Source organism: Falco punctatus (genome assembly GCF_963210335.1).
Source record: "Falco punctatus genome assembly, chromosome: 1".
NCBI classification, from domain to species: domain Eukaryota; kingdom Metazoa; phylum Chordata; class Aves; order Falconiformes; family Falconidae; genus Falco; species Falco punctatus.
In genome coordinates this window covers 34579305-34605049 of record NC_137580.1, presented here as the reverse complement: position 1 = coordinate 34605049, position 25745 = coordinate 34579305, and the positions used below count along the sequence as shown (strand labels likewise).

The 25745-nt window shown below is 37.8% G+C and overlaps 1 protein-coding gene across 15 annotated transcripts in view; it reads right to left on the bottom strand.

Moving 5' to 3' along the window:
- The window catches only part of FAM184B (family with sequence similarity 184 member B), a 52724-nt gene that overhangs the window by 17450 nt on the left and 9529 nt on the right, over positions 1 to 25745 (bottom strand). For 12 of the 15 annotated variants that reach the window (XR_013924842.1, XM_080371910.1, XM_080371909.1 and 9 more), the window contains 3 exons: positions 7530 to 8291; positions 1592 to 1666; positions 304 to 414 (listed from right to left, as the gene is read on the bottom strand). Coding sequence is in view for 14 of the 15 variants with exons in the window: in XM_080371910.1 (XP_080228036.1) it covers positions 304 to 414; positions 1592 to 1666; positions 7530 to 8291 (948 nt within the window). In the remaining variant the exon portion in view is untranslated. The remainder of the gene's footprint in view (positions 1 to 303; positions 415 to 1591; positions 1667 to 7529; positions 8292 to 25745) is intronic. The other 3 variants (XM_080371899.1, XM_080371903.1, XM_080371904.1) reach the window with 1 other exon arrangement.

Below are 25745 nucleotides of genomic sequence, written 5' to 3'. Positions count from 1 at the left end.
AAACATGTATTCACATTTGTCAGAAATTTTAAAGGTGCATTGTTTACTTGTGTATATAACTGCCTTGTAGGCATTCTGCTTTTGTTCTGGCAAACAAATGAAATTTATCAAAACATATAGGCTTGTCAAAATATTCATAGATGTTCAGGAGCAGTAATTTCTGTTATTTCTATCTAAAGTCCTCGCATATTTTCTTGAATTATAGTCACAGCAAATACGATTAAAATCTAATCAAGAAATCGTCAGATGAGAGGAAAAATGAAAAGCCTTTTTATTACTGGGTTACATTTATGGCCAGTTTACCTCAAGTGAAGAGTTTTGAAGTTTCCCAGTTAGGACATCTTTCTCTTTCTCTAGTTGCTTTAGTTCACACTCAGATTTTCTTTTAAATTCCTCCAGCTGTGTCTGGAGCTCCTAAAGTAAAAAAAGTAAAAAAAAAAAAAAAAGAGGAAAAAAAAAAGAGAAAAAAAAAAAAAGAAAAAGAAGAGCATGCAATAGCTGGGACAAAACATGCAGTATGAAAAAGAAAGACCATTTCTTCTACATCAACCTAGATAATAGAGCAGGTTACACACTAATACATGCTACCATCTTATTCTGTGTTATTCAATCAAATATTAGAATGAACCAAACCAAATTGTTAATACTAGTGTTAGACAACACAGCTCACATAATCCCAATCTTTCAAGGAAAGTTTCCCTGAGGTGGAAAACTACAGCATGAAGTGTGAGATTGTTTTCCCTTGAGTGGTGTTAAGAGTTCTAAAATAATTTACTGTGCAAGAATCACCCACAAGATCTGAAAAAACACAGATATACGCTGACCATATGCCTAATGAGATGACTAACTAATGGGCAATTACTGGAAAAGGGAATCAAAGGGATTACTATCTTACAGCATCCATAAAGAAAATCCTAGTGAGGAAGTAAAAATAAAATAAAATAAACCCCTGAAAACTACATAATCATTTATTGCTGAAATAGTTTTTGAAAAAGCAGTGGTAATACTGCATGCAGGACAGTAACCAAGAGCTTGTAGCAATCATTTGTGGCAAATGTGAGCATTTACTGTAGAAAGACTGAATGTGGAACTTCTAGAAATGTCCTGAAGTAATATATATTAGAAACTTTAATTAGTGTGCTTGCTCTTCCTATTTCTGCCAATTTGCTGACTCAAAAAATATTCTACCATATTTTCATACACTACAAATGGAGGAAGATTAAAAATAGCAATTTAACATCTGTCCTATCCTCTACACCCCCTTCTCACAGCCCCTCCCCACCCCCATTTTTATAGTACAATGACTTCAGAATTCAATATGACAGAGAAAGTACCTAAAAACTAAGAAAGTGATAATCATTGGGAGGATACCATGATATTAGTAAACAGAAGCACAGGAAATAGTGACATATTCCTTGCAATTCATAGTTGAATAAAAGAGAATACATTAGCATTTCACAGTTTAGGTACTGTTAGGTAGATATTAAAAGGATGGAATCAAACACAGAGACATTAATATTGCAAAGGAGAAATTAGCTTTAGTTCTGTCTATATTAAAAGGAGAGGATATAGTGGTCTTTCTGATTAAAACCTGAAGATCAGGTGTTGCACCATTCCCACTGCAATGCTGCCAACTGGTTCCTTCTTTATATCTTAATTTTTCTGTCTGGAAAATAAATATAATAATTTTCAAACAGCTGTTACAGGCCTTAATTACATCAGAGGATATAAATAGCAGTAATGAAAAATATTGTAATTGTATTTTTTGACAACTCAAGATTCTTCTGATTTAATTAATATGAATCTTTAAGAAGAGATGGTTATAAGCAATAATATTTATTGCCAATAAGCAATAAATGCCTACTATAATGCCTTTTTTCATGTTTAATACTTAAATTTGATCTGACTCACATGAAGAGTTTCAGCCTGGCATCATTTTAAGTACACCTGTACAAACTCACACTAAAGAATACACAATATAAAAGGCAAGATTCTTTTTGTAACGCTTATACTTCATAGCCTAACTGCGTATCTTGAAGCACTGCATCTTCACATACTGATCAAATGTGAGCACTTTCAAAATCAGATAAAATAATTTACTCACACAGGTTCCTTTTTGAGAAATGAGATTGCATAAAAGTATAAATTCCAGCAGTTTCATAGGCAGAAATGAATTCTTCTGATGAACACTTAACACAATTCCTAGTCTCCAAAACCTAGAAGGTACTATGAAGTTCAACATTTAGCGATAGGAGCTGCACACCTTTTATGACTTTGCAACTTGTCAGCAAGTGATTTGACTATGCTCAAGTAAATGTTGAACACAGAAAGGTATAGTAGCATGTAAACTGGGTAGAAGTTCTTAGTGCCAAGAAGGGTCTAAAGAACACTTGACTAGTAGTTTGATTGTCCAATTCTACAGACCCTAACAGATTTTTTTTTCTGTCTAGATGTCTGACAAACACACAAGTACATTAGGAGACAGAAACTAAATTAATCCTTAGTTTATGCCCAAATTTGGCAAACCACTTGGGCATGCAGTGAGTTGTAAGCTTCACTAGGCATTAAAGCATGTGCTTAAAACATTTAGGTTGCTACTGCACAGAAACATTACAGACTGCAAATTTCTTGAAGCCAAAGGATTTTGTCTGTGAAGCCACAGACAGCAGTTCTCATGAAACAAATCCTTTGAAGAATCCCTTAAGCCAATCACTGCTAAAGCATACTAACAACAAAAACTACATCTTAGCCACTTAAAACACATTGAGAAAAGGTATTGTTCAGGTAACTTCTCTGGGTCCACAAGATGAGCATTCTTTCTGGCTGAAAGAAGGACATATATTTGCATGTATTTGTCTGTAACTAGTCATCATAACAGCTGCACTCTGAATCCATTTACCAACACTGTGCAGAATTAGAACCTCTGCCTAAACAATGCAAACTTTTGATTAAATTAATGTATCTGAATCTTTCACAGCAGCAATCCATGGAAATTTAAGCCAGAAATTGGAATACACCTACAATACATTTTTCTTCAAGAGAGGCCTTACATTAATCACTCCAACTCTAACATGCAAATCATGCAAGGATAAGTGTTGCTAAGAAGGCGGTTTATCACATCAAGGATAAATTCACTTTCCTGCCTGTGGAGCTTTTCACAGAAATACATCAGTTTGACTTTTTCTCCTTTTTTTTTTCTTTTTCAGTAAGACCATAGCGAGAAAATCCCTTGCATTTTATGTTAATTCAAAGTGCCTCCAGTGAGGATAATTCAAATGATGTCACTGTCACCAATAAGATTAAAACCAGATGAATTAAAGCATCTATAAATAGAAGAACATTCCTACCTTCCACATTTTTTTCTTTCAGCTTCCATGAGGTTTTAGACTGGCTCGATTTCCTCTGTATGCTTCATTACAAGATCTTCCAGCCCTTTTAACAGCTATTCCTTCAGACAAGTCTTTTCCTTATGGACTGACGCTTGCCTTTACAAAGCAAGTGTCTCTTGTTCATACTCTCTTTTTAATTAGCTACAGTTCCCATAGTCTGTAAAACACACTACCTATATAAGATGACAAAACCAGGGTACGATTCTCGGGTCACAGTAGTCTATTTTGCACTGAATATGCTATTTAGGTGGATATGCTCCATTGAAGAATACTGGCTTTATTTTAGTTAACAATGCAGAATGGTAGTGATTCAGGGCTGTATGCCTCTTCTGTAGTCTAGGAATGTGGGGTTTTCGCTGTTCTGGCTTGAGTTTGGATGTGTAACACTTCCAACCATACAGACTTCCTCAAGAACCACCTTAGTTCTATGAAAAAGTATACAGACTTCCTCAATGGCCACCTTAGTGCTGTGAAAAAGTACAAAGGAAAGTTTGTTTTTCCTTTATGTCTCTGATACCAGGCCTAATTTCCCAGAAAGCTAGCATAACAATATTCTAGTAGAACTAAAAAAATACAAAAAAAGATTCAGGACTGCACACCTGTTTAAGCAGAACAATTGCACAGAGGGAACTCTGAGGATACATACATTCCTCATTGTACTGAGTTTATTCCTGGTATTATTTCTGCATAGATTTTCAGAACTGTTTTCTATATTTAAAAAAACATAAATCAGTATTCCAGCTTGACCTCAACAGAGGAAGTCTGTCTTGGACCTTGTTCTCTTTAAGGTTTTCATTACAGAAGCATATTTGAGAGCAAACTACCTGTTTAAGCTTTTGCACATCTTCAGAGCCACTTCTGTTCTGGCTGTGTTTGGTACAAGTCATTTGCTGCAGTTGTGTTATTTGATGCTTCAGTTCATCTACTTTATTAACAGCTTTGTTTTGGGAATTCAACATAGTTTCCATATCTTCTGTGGTATCAACATTTACATTTCAAATAGCATAACTTGTGGAATTTCGAACATGAGTGACTACTAGCAAGGGAAATACTTCAGAATGACATTCATGAGCATCTCACTACCTTTTTTTCCACTATTTCCTTCTCTTGAAGTGCGTTTCTCTCTTTGACCACACTTAGATCTTCCTCCACTTTTTTCACTATACCTTTTGATCCCAGAATTTTTTCTTATGTTCCCTTAAGCTACACTTCCAAATCCTAAAATATACATGACATTACTTCTGTTTATTACATATGTTCTTTTTTTGTCATCTGAAATAAATGGTCGTTTTTTCTTTTGGTGTAGTTCCATGATATAAATCTTTCACCTACAGAGCTAGATGAAATGCATTTTTGGCTCTTCCATACTCTTAAAATGTCTCTGCTGCCAAAATATTTGTAATGTGGAGCCATTTCCTCAGATGTAGTAGGTATCATTGTAGTGAATGCTCATCAACAGTTACCATCTGTAACTAAGACAATCCATATGATAATCTTAGATGTCCAGGATGATCCAGAACTTGGAATAGGATATATTTCCATTAATTTCCCAAGAACTTGTGCTACAAGTTAATGAATATTAGTTTGATTTTTTTTCTAGTTGCTGAAGTACAATAGCTTGTTAACATAATCCACAATACAGATGCCTAAAACCAGAAAAATTGGCTCCTACAGACTTTGCTGAGAATTGTCTGTCCATAACTAACAGCAAAAATTTGAAACATATTTAATGTTCTGTTTCTGAAGGTTCTAGTCTTGGTTGCCAGATGTCTAACATAATACTGTTATGTTACAATATTCACTTGGACAAAATTGCCATTTGTTCCTATATGAATGTTGAGTAAAATCTCATGGGTTAAAGCTAACTTGTACTTAACACTCTCTACAATTGAAAACTTAAAAGGTAAGCTTGATCCTTTCACCTCTGGCATATGCCAAAATTCTTTCAAAAGCAGACTGAACAGATGAGACTTAATAACTTGTCATCTTTTGTATCTTTGTATATGTGCACTAATGTGATACCTTTCATCTAAAGATCTCGAACCTCTTGGCATACGCTAAGGGGAAAACAGAAAAGTCATCTTGCTTAAACATCAGTCCTTTTATCTTTCAAGCCTTATAATAGCTATTCTTGCTAGTATTTACTAATGATCAGAGGTACTACTGATTAAAGAAACATTTCTGTTTCCCAGTCTGCCATTGTCCACAGGATTCTGAAACAAATGTAGTATTTAACGGTGGCATCAGAAGTAGACAATTTAGAAAGGAGAAACTTCTACTTTATTTAAGAGAAACAGAAAATAACATTGTGTCCATTTTCCTTCTTCCAGATTTATCGTAGTCTGAGGCTCTCCCTTTTAACATTCAAGGCAATATTCTCCAGTGGTGTGTAAATCAGCCTCATTCCAGAGACTTAGAGGATCTGAAATGTACAAGTTGAGCATGTCCCTCAGAAAATACTTCACTTTTATCCAGATGACACTGAATTTATAAATCAAATTGCTAATGACACCACCTTCTTCTTTCTAGTTCCTATCATGGTTTACATTATTTATTCCAAAAAGACTGGATTTTTTATATGATAGAACAGTAAACCACGTGCATAAATTTTCATGTTACCATTCTTCATTTCTCCTGAATGTTACTTCAAGTACCCACAAGAAATCAGGATCTTACTTTCCCTCTTCCCCTCTATCGCTTCTAACTTCTACAGAGCCAGGACACTTTTCCTTATTGAAACAGGTATTATGGATTTCCCTGATGCCCATGATGTGCCAGCCTGGACTGATGGGCTGAGGCCAATTTTATGAGGTTCAACAAGAAGTGCCAGGGCCTGCACCTGGGTCACAACAACCCAACGCAGCACTACAGGCTTGGGGAAGAGTGGCTGAAAAGCCGCCCAGTTAAAAAGGATCTAGGAGTGCTGGTTGACAGCCAGCTGAACATGAGCCAGCGGTGTGCCAGGGGACCAAGGAGGCCACCAACATCCTGGCTTGTATCAGAAACAGTGTGGCCAGCAGGACAAGGGAAGTGATCGTTCCCCTGTACTCGGCACTGGTGAGACCGCACATTGAATCCTGTGCTCAATTTTGGGCCCCTCACTCCAAGAAAGACACTGAGGTGCTGAAGCATGTCCAGAGAAGGGCAACGGGGCTGGTGAAGGGTCTGGAGCAGAAGTCTTATAAGGAGCAGCTGAGGAACTGGGGTTGTTTAACCTGGAGAGGAGGAGGCTCAGGGGAGACCTTATTGCTCTCTACAACTGAAAGGAGGTTGCAGCAAGGTGGAGGCCAGTGTCTTCTCCCAAGTAACAAGCGATAGGACAAGACAAAACAGCCTCAAGTTATGCCAGGGGAAGTTTAGATTGGATATTAGGAAATATTTCTTTACTGAAAAGGCAGTCAAGCATTGGAACATTGCCCAGGGAGGTGGTGGAATTACCATCCCTTGAGGTGTTCAAAAAATGTGTAGATACGGTGCTTAGAGGCATGGTTTAGTGATGGACTTGGAAGTTGTGGGTTAATGGTTGGACTTGATGATCTCAAAGGTCTTTTCCAACCTAAATGATTCTATGATTCTATAACCTCTGAAACTGCATCTGATACATGATGCAGTTAAGCAGAAAGGGGCCGCAGAGCTGTGCTGCAGATGTGTGAGACATACACCAGCTAGGGTAGACAGGCAAAGTGTGAAGTGAAAACTGATGGTGAAAGTCTCATGGTACAGCACATAAAACTTCACAGCTGTAAAGAACACTTCATTAAATGTCATTTGGTACAAGACACTGTTGCAAGAGTCAGACAATAAAAGCCACTTGATTCCCAACTTGCTAGCTCAGGTCTCTCATCTAACCCTGTTAGGTAAATCTCTGTTCAGTCAATAGGCAAATTTTACCTCTGTCCTCCCTCAGGGAATACAAAGTCTAGTGTTCAAAGAGTTCACCAAATGAGTTACTAATTACCTTAACTCCTTCTCTAGAACTTCCATCACTATGTCCATCCTATTTGTCTTCTAAGCCTCTGAAACTGCTTTATTGCTTACAAAGCATTTGACTCTGTGAAATTTAAAAGACCTTTCTTCCCCTGAAGAATTATAATTTGCACCTTTATAGGCAGAGGTAGGGATCACAGTCTCATACTCTACCTGTATTCTTTCCTTCATTTTCTGGGAATGCTTCTTCCTCTCATTTATCTTCTGGCTTTTCTCCTCGAGGTCTGCCTCCAGCTTCTTTACGTGCTGCAGCAAAAAACCTTCCTCAGCCTCTGAGCTCTTCCTTTGCTCCATTTCTCTTTGCTGATAATTGTTTGTTTCTGTTATAGATTGCTGCATAGCTCTTTTCAAAGTCTCTTTTTCTCTCTCATAAGAGGCTTGCAGTTTGCTTGTTTTCAGTGTATATTCTTCAGTTGCTCTCTGGTTCTCACTCTTCAGGTCTTCCATCTTATTTATTAGAGCCTGTCCTTCCACGCTGTATTTTTCATCTAAATTTACTTTTTTATCTAGATTTTCTCTCCCAGATGCTTTGCATTCATTTAGCAGTCCACCAGACTCCTGATTTAAATGTAGAAGCTTGTTTTCAAAGTCTGCATTGGTATCTACTGTGTCTGTAGAAAGGACTGTCTGTGCTTGGTTTGCTTCTGCTCTCGGCTCCCTCCCTTCCACCTGCTTCTTGCAGAGTGTTAACTCTGCCAAGGCTTTTTCCTTTAGTCTCTTGTGGTGTTCTACTGCAATTTCAAGGGCCTGAATGTGTTTCCTCAGCAATTGTTCTTCTTCAGCTTTGCTTTTACACTGGAGAATCGTTTCCCTTGTCTCAGCAAGAACGTGCTGAATTTCTTCTTCATGAGCCTCTCTCAGAGCCTGTATACTAGCCTCATGTTCATCATTCTTAGCGTTGAGGGCATATATCACCTGTTGAACAAGAAAAATAATAGGAAATTAAATTATCTGATGAATGGTTGCCATGAATTCAGTTACTATATTTATCAAGGTGTTAAATGCTGTAAGAGAATTACTGCTACAGTTTAATACTCTTGTTTCTTTGTGTTAGGGGTTTTTTTTGTTTGTTTGGTTTTTTTTTCTAGGAACAGAAGGGACAATTATAAACTGCAAAGTGTTATAGGGAAGGAAGACAACACTGTGAGAAACAGTATTTATTTTTCAGTTTTTGTCAGAAATTTCCTTTTTTATTCTTGGCAAGTTATTCATGCCCCTAGTTTGATCTCTAACACAAAAAATTAAATAGGGCACCTTCTCTAGTAACTGACTCAATATTTGTAGTCCAGTTCAACTAGCCTTCAGTGCATGAGGACTACCTCTCACATGCTCTTTAGCATTAGCAAGTGCTAAAAACCAGTAGTAGCAGATCTGTAGAGTAAAACCTGAAGTCCTGACTTCACGTGGACCAAAATCACTCTGCGATGTAAACAAAAGAAAAGTTTGTAAGGAGGATTAAATTTTGCACTCCTGACTCAAAATAAAACACCACTGAAGATGCAGTCCTGGAAGTCATATGCCTGGCAAGTTAGCTTGGTCAGCATTTCAGAATTGGTATTACTTGACTGCAAGCACCTTTTGGCTTGATTCTGGGAAATGTTTAGGCAACATGGGTTTTTTTTCCTCACTTCAGTAACAGATATAAGTCTCAGAAATCAGCAGATTTTAGCTGATCAGAAATTTTAGCAGATTCAAGTAACCCTCTGATGACAATAAACAATTTTTTCAAAGAATGTATTTAAAGCTTTTCATGCTTTTTCTTCTACAAAATGCAGAATAATAATTCTTATGACTATAAGACAAATTATTACCCCAAGCAGGCTTCATCTGTTACCCATGACATACGCCAAAGACCTCTCACAGAAGCTGTTGTACAAGCACGCTAATACTGTTTTGAAAAGAAAAGGCTAATAAAAGCCCACAGTAGACTAAAATGAAGGGTTCACAGTCAAAACTGGTAAATGTGCATGTTAAGCTTACAAGACAGTTACATATAATTGCAAAACACAGTAACTGCCTTGAAAAGACACATGCTTGTCTTTTCAGGCCCTCATTAGGACACATGGGGGCTAACCCAGTCTCTACTGGACATACCTATCTAACTCAAGGAGAACCATATATTACCTATTAATATGTGTGGAGGTTTTCCACTTGTTTGGTTGGCTGGTGGTTTTTTTAGAGAACTTACGGCTCTACAAAGCTAGGTTTGGAATTTGTATATATGTTATGACAGATAACTTTCAGTCTGGCCTGAGCCCATAGTGGTTAAGAAAAAGATTCCTAGATAATATTAAAAAAAAATTATAGTCCTGAGTGCATAAATAAATACAGAAACAAGATCACAACTAATTCTTTTCTTATACTAGAATTTTGGCCCTGTAATCTTCAATCCTGCTTCAGGGAAAGCCTCAACCAAGAGACCAGTAAGGCACCTTGACCACAGTAAGTGTCACAAGTCTGTAGTCTGTGCTACATAAACCTTGAGGATGTCTCCAGGGTTATTTAATTTGCTTTGCTATGTCTAACCATTTTTTTGGGCTATCTGTATATGAGTAACATATTGAATTGCAGTCATCCATAAATGAAAGCAAACACACAAATACATCTTGCGTGTAGTCAACTTCCTCCCTGGCAGTAATGAATTAAGTATAGAAGCCTTAAAACATCACAAATGCAAAACATGGTCTGGATACTTTTCTGGATAAATATGTGACAAAAGAAAACAACAACATCTATTCCAGAAGAAAAGCAGACAAGAACTCATTGTCTACATTTAGATATGTACGGTTTTGGGCTTTAGACTACATGCTGTTAATTCTTTGTTATTTTTTAACCATTTTTCCTTTGAAACAGAAATAATTGCAGCATACCAAGCAGATTCCCTCTTCCCACTAACTAAACTCATTCTAGGAACCTCTCTTAATCATTCAGGAGACAGACTTAAAAAATACAAGGAGAAGATCAATTTTGCCCATGGGTTTAGAATGACCAGAATTAGTTTGGGCAACTCTTCAATTAACTAGATTAGATGTTGATGATCACATTTCTGTTTCATTCCACCAGCAAAACAGAGATGAACATCTGGACTTTGTGACTCTTAGTGATTAATTTATGTGGTAAATCAGCACTGCCTGTCTCATATTATGGTGTGTTCAGGCTGATGGTGGAACTTGGGTTCCTCTGAAGTCTGACTTCATAAATCATAGAGATTTCCCAAATTCCGCTGAGCATTACAGCATCGCCAACATCCTGAGTTATCTAAAAGAATGGAAGAAACTGACCTCCCTGCGCTATTATTCCTACACTTCTCTTCAATAGTGGCTAGAACCACAATGAAGAATTTTGACTTGAAAATGTATGCCCTTAAATTCAATCTTCAAATGCTGAAATTGATTCCTCAGTATCTTAACCTTCTTAAGAGGTTTAATTTTTAGAGGGCTGCTGCTCTGTACTTGAGCCCCTTCACACATGCCTTTCACTCCCTACCAAATAGAGCTACTATATTCCTATTCCAGATACCTCATTTAAGAGACTGGAGTTATGTGAGATGAATCTGGGACTTTCATGTGCTTGAAGGAAAAATACTGGAAAATTATTTCAGCATCTGTACCTTGTGAGTGTACACACTGCTGACTGATGTGGTATAAACCTCTTAACAGTTGTGTTGATAAACAGCTTTTTAAAAGCAGCTCTAAAATGGATCAGTTTGACAGTACAGAAAAAATTGCTTTCAAATGAAGAGAGCAATACATTACTCTTAGTTACCAACATAATACCAATGGCTACTGCCTCCTTACAGCTCTCCAAAACTGCATGTACTGGGATATGCTGTACCGAATTTAAAGCAACTGAGAGTCATAAGACACATGTATACTTGAACATTTACAGTGCAGTGAATATGAATACATCTTATCAGTCCTATTTTATCCTCCAGATGCTGTAAATCTAAATGGCATTTTCTTTCTTCATGGTGATGTAAAATAACAGAAAAGAAAACATGCACCTCCTCAGTGAAGACAAAGCTAAAGCATTCAAACCAAAAAAGACTGTTCTGTTTTCCTACAGTAGTGTTAAACACTACTCTTGTAGGAACCTGACTAAGATAATGAAAAAAATGTTTCTAGCAGGTTGCTATACTAGCTGAATAAGAAGTGAGACAGTTTGGTATGGAAGATGAAGAGTGAGGATGGTAAGAAGAATCAGAGAAAATCAAAAGATTATAAGAGTTCTTCCATTGGGCCCAAGATAGTGGACACAAATCCCTCCTGAGAGAGAAAGGGCTAAAAGAAGATAAAAAAACAGAAACTTAAGAATGAGAAAAGGCCCTGGAAGGAGTGCCAAATAGGGTACTCCTGGCAGCACCCTCAACAAAGCAGGGAAGGAGACAAATTTCCATTGCTAATTAACTTGCCAGAGGCTCCCTGATGCCAGGTGACAGCACCATCTCCTTCTCACTAGCAGTAGTATCTTACCTTCACTAGAAGGTGAATTTGTTTCTATGAACTCTGTCTTGTCTACTTCCCAAGCAGACCAAAGCAGAGTGAGGTATCCAAACATGTCAGCCTCAAAAGGGACTCCAATTTAAAGCAAAGGACAGCTAAATTATTAAAAGTAAGTTCAGTTATTGAAAGAAATGGCTCTCTATCCCTCAGCCTTCTCTAGTCATTAACTATACAGGTTAGAAAATAAAACAAACTCCCACAATTTATTCATTCATTCTCTGCACTAGTTTTGGCTGGGATAAAGTCAATTTTCTTCTTAGCAGCTAGAATGGGGCTACGTTTTGGATTTGTGCTGGAAACTTGATAACGCAGGCATGTCTTCATTACTGCTGAGCAGTGCTTACACAGAGTAAGGCCTTTTCTGCTAGGCTATGACTATCTACAGTGCTGATCCAATTTTACCTCTATGCTGATTTCAGCTTGTGGTGCTTTGACCCTGGCTGAATGCCAGGTGTCCACTGAAACTGCTCTTTCACTCTCCTCCTCACCCAGACAAGGGAGAGAAAATATAACAAAAGGCTCGTGGGTCAAGATAAGGACAGGGAGATCACTCAGTAATTACTGTCATGGTCAAACAGGCTCAACTTGGGGAAATTAATTTATTACCATTCAAATCAGAAAAAAACACCTTCCCCCCACCCCTCCCTTCTTCCCAGGCTTAACTCCACTCCCAATTTCTCTACCTCCTTCTCCCGAGTGGCGCAGGGGAACAGGGAATGGGGGTTGTGGTCAGTTCATCACATGTTGTTTCTGCTGCTCCTTCCTCCTCACACTCCTTCCCTGCTCCCGTGTGGGGTCCCTCCCATGGGAGGCAGTTCTCCATGAACTTCTCCAGTGTGAGTCCTTACCACTAGCTGCAGTTCACACATTACTCCAGCCTGGGTCCCCCGTGGGGTCACAGGTCCTGCCAGCAAACCTGCTCCAGTGTGGGCTCCTCTCCCCACAGGTCCTGCCAGGAGGCTGCTCCAAGCACAGACCACCCACAGGGTCACAGCCTCCTTCAGGCATCCACCTGCTCCGGTGTGGGGTCCTCCATGGGCTGCAGGTGGGGATCTGCTCCACTGTTACCCTCCAAGGGCTGAGGGGCACAGTCTGCCTCACTGCGGGCTTCACCATGGGCTGCCGGGGAATCTCGGCTCTGATGCCTGGAGCACCTCTTGCTCTTCCTTCTGCACTGACCTGGGTGTCTGCAGTTGTTGCTTTCACATATTCTCACTCCTTTCTTCCGCTGCAGTTCCCCCCTTCCTCACACCTTCTTAATATGTTACCCCCAAGGTGCTACCACTGCTGCTACTTAGCTCAGCCTTGGCCAGTGGTGGGTCCGCCTGTGAACTGGCTGACGTTGGCTCCATTGGACATGGAAGAAACTTCTGGCATCTTCTCACAGAAGCCACTCCTGTAGCCCCCTTGCTACTGAAACCTTACCATGCAGACCCACTACGCAGCTGAATGATACTGCTATAACATATGACCAGGGAACTCATGAACTAAGTCTCAAATCTCTCCTTGTGTCCTCTGTGGCTTCCTGAAACCACACGAATAATTTTACGCATCCAAATAGTTGCAGAAATAGTTAACACATAAATTAGTACGAGAGAAGATTTAAAACAATCGGCACTCCAAACATCCAGAAGTCTTTCAGAACCTAAAATTACAAAAATATCTTTAAAACACAAGGAATTTTGTTTATATTTTTAAGGGTGTTTTTTAATTTGCCTTATGATTTTTTAGTTGACTTCAGCATCTTGCAAAAAACACAAGCTGAAGTAATTTATTTTCCACTCAAATGAAAGGTCAGCTTCAGCTGGAATAAGTTTGTTTTCAAAGCTGGATTTGTGGAGAGAAATAGCAAATGTTTGTTTTGTGAGCTTTCTGATTACATAGCTTACTACCATCCAACTCTTTAGAAAAATGCTACGAAATACATTTCTTTTTATAAGAAATACACACAGTTCATGGTTCATTTATCCACTAACTGTGGCAGCACATTAAAATTACCTTGACTCAACACAGACCATAACAGTGTTGACTTTCATTTACAAAACAATAAAAATACCTTTTTTCAAGCCTTTCACTGTCAAGTGATTAAAAGTATTTTTCCAATATTTCCCAACCCTCAAACTTCTGTCTATTCATGTGTACTGGGCATGGACAACAAATTAAGAGTCAGAGCTGCAAAGACTTCAGGGCCAACTTACGTTCAGTGGACTTGATGAGCTCAAAGTAAGAGCTGAGAATCCAGCTACAGCTCAAAGTGCCAGCCTCTGACTGGAAACAGTATGTCTGCTTTTAGCTCTGGAAGCTATACTCGGAAACTAAGGAGCTTTGAGGATGCAATTTCCATGAAAAGCCAGACCAGATATCCCAGCATCATGCTGCAAACATATGCAACTGGCTTGACATTGCCTTAGCTCGAGTTCAGCCACCAGCTCTCACCTATGTTGGCCACAACAACCCAAGGTGGTTTCCACAGCTCTTTAGGCTTCAGAAGAGCTGCATCACTTGTGCCCTGCACCAGAATGAATCCTAATTACTATACTAAAAAAGGACTTTGCTTCAGGAGATTCTCTTTTAGTGCAGGGTTAATCTAAATGCTTTCATCCACTGCTCCAACCATGGTAATAAAGCCTTTCAGATTCTGGAGGGGTGGGTGGGGGGCGCTCCATATGAAATCTCATGTCTTTTGGGCAGAAGCTCACTGTGCAGTGTCTCACTCTCCTGAATGTCCCGCAGTATCCATAATACTTGTGGTTTTCCTTATCTAGAGATTCAGACCAGAAGAGGGAAAGTTGTTATTACATTCTTAAAATTTGAATGTACTGCCCTTTTTCCTACATGTACCATGTATTACTGTCAGTCAAAAAACTACACTGAGATACTAAAATGTATCAAGAACCTACCTGCATAAAATGTCTACATCTTTCTTAACTCTTTGGGCGTGTTTTGTTTCCTTTTTCTGCCTCTCCGAGGTTTTTTCACCCTTTTAGTTTAAATTCTATGCAATAAATTCCACAGGCACATTTATTTGTTCCCATTTTTTACTTTATTTTTTTTCTGTCTAGTAGGGTGCAACACTGAGCATAGAAAACCTTAGTTTAGTCGCCTATGTATTGCACTTGATCTCTCAAGTGCAATCAAACATAAATTTAGCCCTGGCCTAAATTTTGCTAAAGAGACATCCAGGTCTCCCTCATTTGTATTTTATAGTTTCTAATAAGCTAAGAAGAATAATTGCCAGGCAACTTAAGAATTAGGAAAATAAAAGTATATTGCAAGAACGTTTCCAACAAGCAGAGCAGGTGCTAAAAAAGGCATGAATACCACATCTCAAAAATTTCAGCAAAGCAAAAAAATACTGTAGAATCACAAAAGGTAATTCTAGATAGAGACTCCTCTGCTGGGAAACTAACATGCAGTTTATTACTGAAATTTCTTCTGGAACTATTTTTAATCCCTTCTCTTTACACTGGTCACAAATCCACCTGCTGTGACTCTGGTTGTAAGCAGTGCCTCCTCAGCACCTCAAGAAATAGGTCTTCTTAGACAGTCATGGAAAGATTAAAGATTCCTCCAGTCTGACACGGTCACTCTGAGAGAAATAAGGTTGTTCTGAAACACAGCTACAACAGAGGAAGGGCAGAGGAGGCCACTAGTAATTACTGCAAGGAAACAATGAGAAAACCCCTATGCATTTCATTCTCAGAAGAATCTTTTCCTGCATGCAAGAATCAAGATTCATCTCACCTAACATCATCCATTTAATCAGTACACATCTAACATAGGTTAGCCAAAGGAGCGAGACAGTGCCTCCGAAAGATAACGTTTCCCTTTGCAATGCAGGTATCTACATCAGCTAATAGAAGTGAATTGCTTCAGGTGTTCAGTTGTTTTGTTATTGTTCCTTCCTGACTTCCCAGCTCTTCCTTTTTCTATAGAGCCGGGACAGAGTCCCGTACAAAGGGAAGAGAAAAGTTTCAATTCTCAAAGGCCAAAACAGATTCATTGTCTTCTGTTTCTGTGTTCTCTGGGGTTTCTCTCCATCCTGCCCTAATGTCTCACTTCACATCAACTTCATTTCTGCATACACACTTCATGTTGTTTTACCAACACTTTACAAACCAAAACAGATATTGAGCGCACATATACCATGCACATCTGCTTTGATGCATGATTTTGGAAAAACAAGCTTTTTTCCAAACTGAATGCAGTTTATTTTGTCATCCATCTATATTCCTTTTTTCATTCCATCTTATTTAGGTGCTTATGACTCTCTAAATTAGTATCACCTGTTAAAATAATTTTAATATGTTGTTTCTTTTTACTTCTAGGTCATTAATTAACATGTGAAATAATGCAAACTCTAGCTCAGATCTTCGTAGTATCTGCCTCCCTACAATATGATGTTACAAACTTTTTTTACAGTTACTTTTGTATCTTATCTGTCAAAACCATTTTCTACATAGCTTTGACATAATTTTGCAAAGCTTTAATAGCAAAAGCACTATTATTTTTTGTAGATTTTGTATGCAATTAAAAACTAGAATAAATAAAATCAGTCAGCATGACATTTACACAAAATACATTTCTAGTTCTAGTTCTCCCTGAGGTCAGTGAAATTCATCCTGAGTGTATTTATCAGGTTAAGCTGTATTCAAATGCTGTCAGTGAGAATCACATTACTTTTCAGTAAAAGTTAAATTAAGTAAAATGTCTGTCAAAACCCACAGAACTAGATGAAAACACTTTAAAAGATGATGCTTATTCACTGATAAGTCAATGTACATCAACACACACACATATGTAGACAATCAGAAAGACCAAACTGTTTGATTTTAGAGTCCTTTCTGTTCACCTTTTCTAATCTATGTCTTGGCAAAATTATTGCATAACTCCTTAAGATCTCAAATACCGCCACAAATCTCTTAGGCTTTTACAGTCCTGGATGAGTTCAACTCCATCTTATGAAGCCGTTTCAGATAAGATAACATGCAAGAAACAGAAGTTTGACACAAGCCACATTCATATCTATGCCCTCTGTCTGTCTGACAGTGAAGTCAACAATTCTGTGTCAATAGAAGGAATAAAAAGTCTTTATTTCCATGTAATTCATTGGTAATTTAGCTGTCTGATTGTTGTTACATATCAAGAACTTGATAGAAGAGCTTTATAGGTTTATATCCCAGAAGCTTGATCTCTATTGTGCTTCAAAAATATGAGCTAATGAGTCTCATTAACCAGATCTACATACAGTTGTGATGGAATTTGCCAAATTAATACTCAATTTTGTGAAAATGTTTCATTACATCCCAGATTTTTAAAGATCTTTACAGAGTCTAAAATGCAGACATATGTTCAGGGCTATCAAAGAGTTGCTTTGTGTCTAATGATATTTATCTGAAACTTTATCCTGCCAAAACATCTTTTAAATTCTTGTTACAGATTATGACAAAGCAACATTGTCCTATTTTACAATAAATGCAGTGAAAAAATTTGTAAAGCAAGTTCTCACTTGATTCTTATTAAAGTATTTCCTTACTTTAAATATGGTAGAATTTGGTAATCTTGCAAATATAAGCTGTAGAACTGTTCAATTAATTACAGCCCAGGGTTAAACAGATTTTCCCAACCAAATACATCATACATCTTTTTGTGGAGAAAATATTATAAATTATTTTTAAAAAACAATGTTTACTGCAGGTTTTCCCCTCCATGTAGATCTGTGACAAGCATAGATAAAATGAGCTCTGTTTCTTCCTAAGCCAGGCTAAAGCATTATACAGATTGGATCAATTTCTTACTTTCTAGTAGTTCACAGGTGAAATTCTGATAGAGGATTTTTTAAACTGTAAAAAGATGTCTTTATGTGTTCTACATACTTCGCTAATTAAGAAAAGAAGCTATCAAACCCCTCAGGTATCCATGAATTAATAATACCAGTTTCTACTACTGCAGGCACCAACATTTAAAGTTCTTTGCTGCTGTAAGCAAATTCAACAGTGGGAATATATATGAAAGTTTCACAGAGCCTCTGCCACTACTCTGTTAACAAAAGGGTTGTTATTTTTTTCTTCTCAGTTTATTATGCATACACTTTAGAAAAAGAAAAGCACAGTATTCTAGGGGCTGTGGAGATTTCAGTTGCCTTTCTCATTCTAACAGTATGCAGTTCATACTCTTGCTTTGTTATGACAAAAGATATTGTCTACTTTGAGAGAGTAGTCTGTTTTCAGAACTGAGATTGTGGAAAGAGTCTCTGCTGTACTAGCAGCTATCCTACTGAATACATCCATTGAAATTTTGAAAAAGAAATTAGTATCAAAGTGGTAGTTGACTACAGGAATTGCAGAAGAACCTCACAAGCACATGATAGAGACAGATAAATTTCAGTGCAGATTAAGGTAATATAATGTACTTTAACAGAGCAAATCTGTATTTTCCATACACACTGGCAGAATCTGAATCTGCTCAGAAAAGAAATTTTGAAGCTATAAAATAGACAATGAAGACAGAACTCAGCTAGATAATAGGACTTCTAAGCAAGAAATGCAGAACAAATGAAAAAAAACCTCCCTATATCACAACTGTAAGTCTACAATTCATTCACATTTCATATATAGCATGTGGTTATGGTTGTCCCCCACCCTTAAGCAGAGTCTAATTGAACTTAAAAAAGGTATACCAAAAAGCAACAAGAATAATCAACCATGATAAAAGCTTCTTGCATGGAAGTAACACAACAAAGCATGACTCTCCAGCTCTGAAAGAGACACAGCTAAGAAGGGAATGTAACTTTGTTAGAGATTAAAATACTGGGATTTAGGTGTTCACTGGTGTTCCATTTAAGTAAACTCCCATTATAGTCCATCAACAGAGATCCAGTCAGTAAAGCTGCAGAGACCAAAGAGTGATTCAGCTCACTGAGGTAGACACCTAGGTCCTGACTCACTTGCCTAATGTCAGAGATCTGGTGCCCTTTGGGATGCCACAGGCACATAAACATCCACACAGGAGTTTACAAATATGCCACAGGCTTTGCAGGATAACTGTGCTTTTCTGCAACTAGGCAGATGATGCTCAGTTCTCAAATGACACTACTTTTAGCTAGGTCATAAAACTGAGTTCAACCCCTAATGGTTGGTCTACTAAATTACTCTCTAGGCTTTACTGATTACATTGGCGGCTTGGACATACAGTACACATGAATGGTAAAGTATCTTAATCACAAACTGAATCTCCTCTGTGACATCCCTACAGTCAAAAGTACAATGAGGAAGGCAAATAGCAAATGATCACTCATCACCTTTTCCAACATATGAACTACAAAACAGCTTGGAGGTGGCACTTTACACAAGTGCACTAGAGGCACGGCATATTCCTCTAACTCTCTGGGCACCACCAGAGACAAGCTACTGGCTCAGACGGACCTCAGCATACAGTAGTTTTTTAAAGATATTTTTCTTGCAGTTTCTCTCCTCCCTTCCAAAGTAGTATTGCAGGAGCCAGAATCAACATATTATTCTGTAAAGGGCTATATAATAATACACGTCATAACACTATACTATTACTCATGTACCCATGTAATTTTTACCCAAATACTCATCACAGCAAAATGGAGGTAGACTGAATACAGCCACTACTCACACTCCCATTAAGCATACGCATATTAAGCACATACTGGACACCTCCTGAGATTGCATTGACGATCACAATACCAAGAAAATTTAACTACCATTGATTGTCAGAACAAGTGGAAACAGTATGCAAAATTTAAACTGGTCTGAAAAAACACAGCAGGTCTCTGAGCAACCTAATTTAGCTGAAGATGTCCCTATTGATTGCAGGGGTATTGGACTAGATTGCCTTTAAAGGTCTCTTCCAACCCAAACCATTCTATAATTCCATGATAATTCTCGTCCAAATATTAATGCTTACATTATTTTTTAATTGTTTTAATGTTAATTTTTTAAGCATTGGAGTTTAAAGCTTTAAGCCCCACAAAACCGACAGCATCGTGTTTATATCATGAACAATGAGTGCACTGGATAGCGAAGAGGCACCTGTCACTACTCTGACTTGACTATACTCCCTGGGCCACACGCTGCCTGAATTCACACCTCTGGGTGCACAAGTGGGCAGGGAGCTGTGCTGTTCTCCAATACACATGCCTCACCCCAAAAATGAGGGTCAAGGACTGTAAGGTGTATTGCCAAGAGTGTAGTGGCAATGCACTGCAGACACATTTCAAAGTCATGTAGTTTTGAGACAGTTTACTATTCTCATGAAATACTAAGTTATATCATCATCCTAGTAACAACATTTAAACACTGTAAAAACGTTTAAAAGTACCGGCTATAGTTCTTAACAGCCCTGTTAACAGATTCTAGTAGTTCTCTCTTCCTGCATGAAAAAAGCAGAATATTATGTAATCTTATATTTACATCTCAAAGTAGCTCTTGTAGAACTCTCTAAATGTCAGTGCATAGTCACAACCAAATGCTGTAGCTTCCAAACATAATTAAAACAGAAGACTTCTCTGGCAGTAACCTGATTTAAGTTAAAACTGTGTTTAAGTGCCTAAAGGCCAAGTCATACAAAGTTCTGAATGACAACTACATTAAAAAGGTACAATCTTACTTCAGATGAATTTCACCAAGAACATTGAGAAAAAAATCCCTATTTGAAAACAATCAGTTTGTAGTTTCTTTATGAATAAAGGCAGTATTTCCTCAGTAATTGGGTTATATGTGTTTTGTTGCTTCCGAGACCTTTGGAAGACAAATGAATATACATTAAGTAAAATGTCAAGTCTGAACCAGCACAGCCAAGCCTGAGCTACTGTGCCCCACTGGGAGGCAGGATAAATTAAGTCAGTGCCGGTGCTGGATGGCTTTATGCAAGACGAGCTCACATGCCTATCTGTTCCTACTAAAAGCACAAAGCGGTCTTTAGCACCACACACAGAGACAGTCTGGTTGTGTAAAAGTAGGAAAAACAAGTGAATGGTTACAGTGAGATAGCTAATGTGCTTAAGATCTGACTGTAGAGGTGGCAACAGAGGTAGTTCTACCTTAATGTAACAGCTGTTTTAATAAAACACAAACACCCTTTTACCTAATGAAGATGAACGTGACTTTGGGGAAGAAAAAGGATACTTCACATTAAAAAAGTATTTTATATACCATACACAATGCTGAAGTGCTCAAAAGCCTAAATACACAGCTTTATAATATTTAAGGAAGAACATCTCAAGCTGAGATGGCATTGACTTCTAACTCAGGTATAATTTTCTTAATTGTAAAATAACGGCATCTGCTTACTGCTTGAAGAAAATGTTAGGAGAGAGATGCAGTTACAGTGTCACTGAAAACGGTAGTTTTATACATTGCCCATGAAGAAAAGATAGGACATGAAAAAATTATAACCTTGCAATTTTCTTTTGTGCAATTAATGGATTGCTAGATAGTCCTACTACCTATTGTCTGTAATGTGCATACTAATAAAATGCACAATATTTTGTATATAAACATTTACTAGGGTTCCTTGAAACAGTGATGTGAATTCAGTATGCAGTTTCCATTATAAAGTAGCTTTCAGTTGTCAGTTAATAAAGCCATCAGATTATCTGCAAACTTGGTATAGTCAATGGTAAATTCTCATGGTAACAAGGTAATTCCAATACACAGATGTCATTTTCATCCCTTGAATTAATTTAAATGACAATTTCTAGCCATCCAAATAATAAGATGCTAGATTCTTTCCGGTTAGAAATAGTGGCTTTAATACTGCTTTCAACTAGTTGAACACACAATTATATGACATTGCACACGTATTTTATGATCCTGGAATTCCCTTTTGTAGTTCTGTAAGGAAAACATTGTGATTACAAGAAATCTTAGTTCACACATTTTTGTCAGCTGGTAGGCAAAAACAATGCTAACTTTGAAATCCTGATACAAAATCGTACCAAAAAATCATGAAAACAAATACAACATAAAGTAGATGGGGATACTGATAGCTGACTGTTAGTCTTGTCAGTACATAATTTAAGCAGCTTTATAAAAAGGTTCTCTCTCTTTGCCTACATGGAAACCAGTTTTTATATTCCTCGCCCAAAGGAAAAACACTGTTGCTCCAAAACCATGATCCTAGTTTTTATGCTGTTCCATTTTGCTTCATTTCTGTAGAATATTGAATACCTCTCTAGAGAACTGAGATCAAAAAGCCTCAAGCACACAGGAGAGCTCTGGCAGCATAACAACTAACTGCACATCATCTGAGCCACTGTAAGCATTGGTTACTGAGTACTGTTAACACATCACAATAAATAAGGTCAATAAACTTAGCTTAAACAATGTGGAAAAGGCAACTTATTTCAACTAGGAACATGAGTAGACAACAGGAGTGCTCTGTTACGGTTGCTCAGCTGTTAGGTGCTTCCAGAATAAGCCATCAGAATTTGATCCCATTTCATTCCTAAACATATCAGCCATTTTTTAAAACAGTAAATAAACCAGGAGAGGTTAAAAGATCTAATATATAGCCATCCCAAAAGACACTGGAGTGGTGTAAACTGTCTATACCCTCACACACAGACCAGGCCACTTGCTAATTCTTCTGTAAATTTCCACCTGCAGAATGAAAATAATAGAACTAAATATGAGCATACACTTCTGTGCAAAAGTCAGACACCCTTTCTTAAGTCATAAATCAAAGTGGGTGTTGCTTAATCTGGCTGATTTTCCACTGAAGCTTATTTAATAATGTTCATATTTTCTACCCTGCTGATTGATCTGAGGGGCAATAAACTTCCTGGTGACTGACGGTGGTAAGTAGCCAGTATGTTTAACATTTTCAACTGTTCCACATAGTCATTAAGGAACATCTGCCTAGGCACACTTGCTCCGCTTCAACATTTCTTTCCCTTGAAGGAAAAAAAGGGTTCATAATTGTGTTTTATCAGCAATTAATTTTTCCTTGCAATGGCACTCTCTTCCTCTGTCAAGACAGTATCCAATCATACATACACAAAATTCTTGCTAGACTGCTTGATTTTTTGACTAACAATCTACTTGACCAGAAATACTGGAATTTAAAACATGCTTCTTACAACAAGGCTCCCAAATTCTCAATATAGTGTCAGATGAACCCCTAGGGAAAATGAGTTTGAGGATATCTACTCTTAATAAAAATATTTCTTCATCGGATCTCAAAATTTGTCTCTAAGAAGGAAGCAGAACTGTTTTGTGGCTTAGGTAGCTCTCTGATCACCAGGTAATGTCACCATCCTACTTATTCATATTAGGCTGCAGTCCAGAACAGCAAATTTGGTTTGAGCCCCACCAGCAGATGTTTGAAAAGAAGCCTGAATAGCACAGATATCAGCAGTATACCTAGTCTAGTCCTTGCCAGCCCTGCCCAAGCTGCCTTTTCAATGAAAGCTGATCCACTTTCCTCAACACTCATCTTCAGGAGTTCATTTGCATTTCTCAGCCTATCCCAAATAAAAAGGGCTGTTCTGAGAATCCATGAGCACATGAAAATCCTGTAATAGCCAAGGGATTTTAGAAATCTGTAGCTTGAGGCAGCAGGGAGTGACACCTGAAGTGTCTTATAAAAGTCACCATGCATTTTAAACTCCATGTTGTTGCTAAACAGATCAGAAATACAAAGAACCAGCAAGCACAAAACAGCATGTCAAGGGTCCAGCGCCTAATGGAAAAGTCTAAACTTAATTACTGGTACAGAGTTGTGCATACTGCTACAATCCTAAGAATACACTAACTTCAATTCCCTATTAATTTGAATGAACTACCTACCAACGGTGTGATTTGTAGAAGTGAATGACAAATACAGATGGCCATTCCCATTTGCAAGCACTGTTTCTGTTTTAATTGCTGTAAGTTCATAAATCAAAGCATAACTTATTTGGAAATAGCTGCAATGTTATTTGGAGCTCTCATCCAAACTCACTAATCTTACCAGAGCTTTTAAACTTTTTACCTGCACCATGGGAACAAAAAAATTCAGTTTGAACTTTTTAATATACTCCTTTTTTATTATATTTTTTCCAAACAAAATCTGGTTGTCCCACATATTCATTTAGTGCTGTGAGCTGAGGTTTTAAAACGCAAAACCTAAACCGTACAATTAATAATAAACCTCTGCCATATTTTCATTAGTGTACTTCAAATGTGGGCAGAAAGATGTCTAATGGTAAACAAGGATGGGGCCAATTCTGCCTTGAAATGCAAAGGCCACCTTACTTTTGAGGAAAGAGAGGGCAGAGAGCTGAACAGGGAGCCTGACTGAGCTTACAAATACGCTCATTGGCTTTGTTCATTGTAATAGCTTGATGTGGAAAACGAATGTATTTTCTACACATCAACAGTGAAAAAAAGTCAATCTTTGTAAGAAGGGCCAGGAATCTAAAAATACTGATAAATAGGGTACAAAAAACCTTGGTTTGCTGCCCAGACCAAACAGAATGTTTCTAAAGGTTTGTATTTTTTTTTGCTACAGCCAAAAAGGTGCAGAACACATAAATGTACCACTGAAGGTATAAAAACTTACTATATTGTACCTCTCTGAAAGCAGAAATAGCAGGACAGTAGAATGGGAGCAGCTTTCAGGACTCCTGGTCACCTATGGGGATTCCTGTACCAACTCATCTCTTACAATGTAATCAGCACTTCATGCAATGATGGAAACTCCACCACCTCACCCAGCTTAGTTCTGCTGTTGATGCCTTCATACACCCTTCCTTTGCCTTTGAGAGCAGGAGACCATTACTGACCATGTAACAAAGGAACCGAATGTAAATCAAGCTCTGTATCCTACACCTAATTTTAACATCTTGAATTCATTTCTCCTGGCACAATGAGGAGTAGATGAGTAATTATATCATTATCTCCCCATCAATGAAAAATTAACATCACTGGGACAAGGAGTTGCAGCTGTGTAACAACAGACAGCAGTATTGCACACTAGGTTAGAAAAAGGAAACGAAAGCACTACAGGCAATTTAAAGTTAGGAGGGATTTTATTATAATTATCCTGACTGTAATATAGTGAAGAAAACAGTGAGTCAAAAGAAAGCTCTCAAAGTTCCCAGGCCAAAAACGATAACAAATTTTCCATATAGCCATTACTCATCCAACCTGTCTCCGATTTTTCTTCTCAGATGCTTGCTGTTGGTACAGCGTTAGTCTACCCAGAATTTAGAATGGAAAACATATGATTAAAATTCCAATTCTGCCATGAGATCTCTGCAAGTCTAGTGTTATTGCAAAGAAAATTTGTTCTTATTATTGTGGCCATTTTGGAATGGCCACATTCCAAAACAGAATTACTTGCTTTTCAGAAGTACTTTTTTCAGCTTCAGGTATAAATCATTTTTATTTCGGATGACTGAAAAGCATTTGGAGGGGAAATTCTATTAAAAGTAAAGAAATCACCCACCCACATTTTAACAGTAGAAATTTAACCAAAGCTCTGAAAAAAACAGTGCAATGAAATTTTGCCATGATCCTTTTCAAGGGGGTGATCTTCGCCCCCCTTTTTTCTGCTGAAGTAGCAGAACTTTATTCCCCAACCCAAAGACAAACTTTATATACGTAATAAGAGTTTTCAGAAAGGAATGATATTTTTTCCCCCTCAAAATTTAGTTGAGATTAGAGACTTAAAAAAAAAATCATTTATTCTGTAAAAAGGAAGGCACAGAAATCTCTACAGAAAATGAGTTTAGCTTGGGAGCTGAAAATTTTGAACACGTGTTTCTTTGCACAGATCTCAATATGCTCTGTCTGCTGTTGAGAAACAGATCAACAAGAAAGGGAGCTGGGGATTCCCCAACTCTTGTTACTGTGAA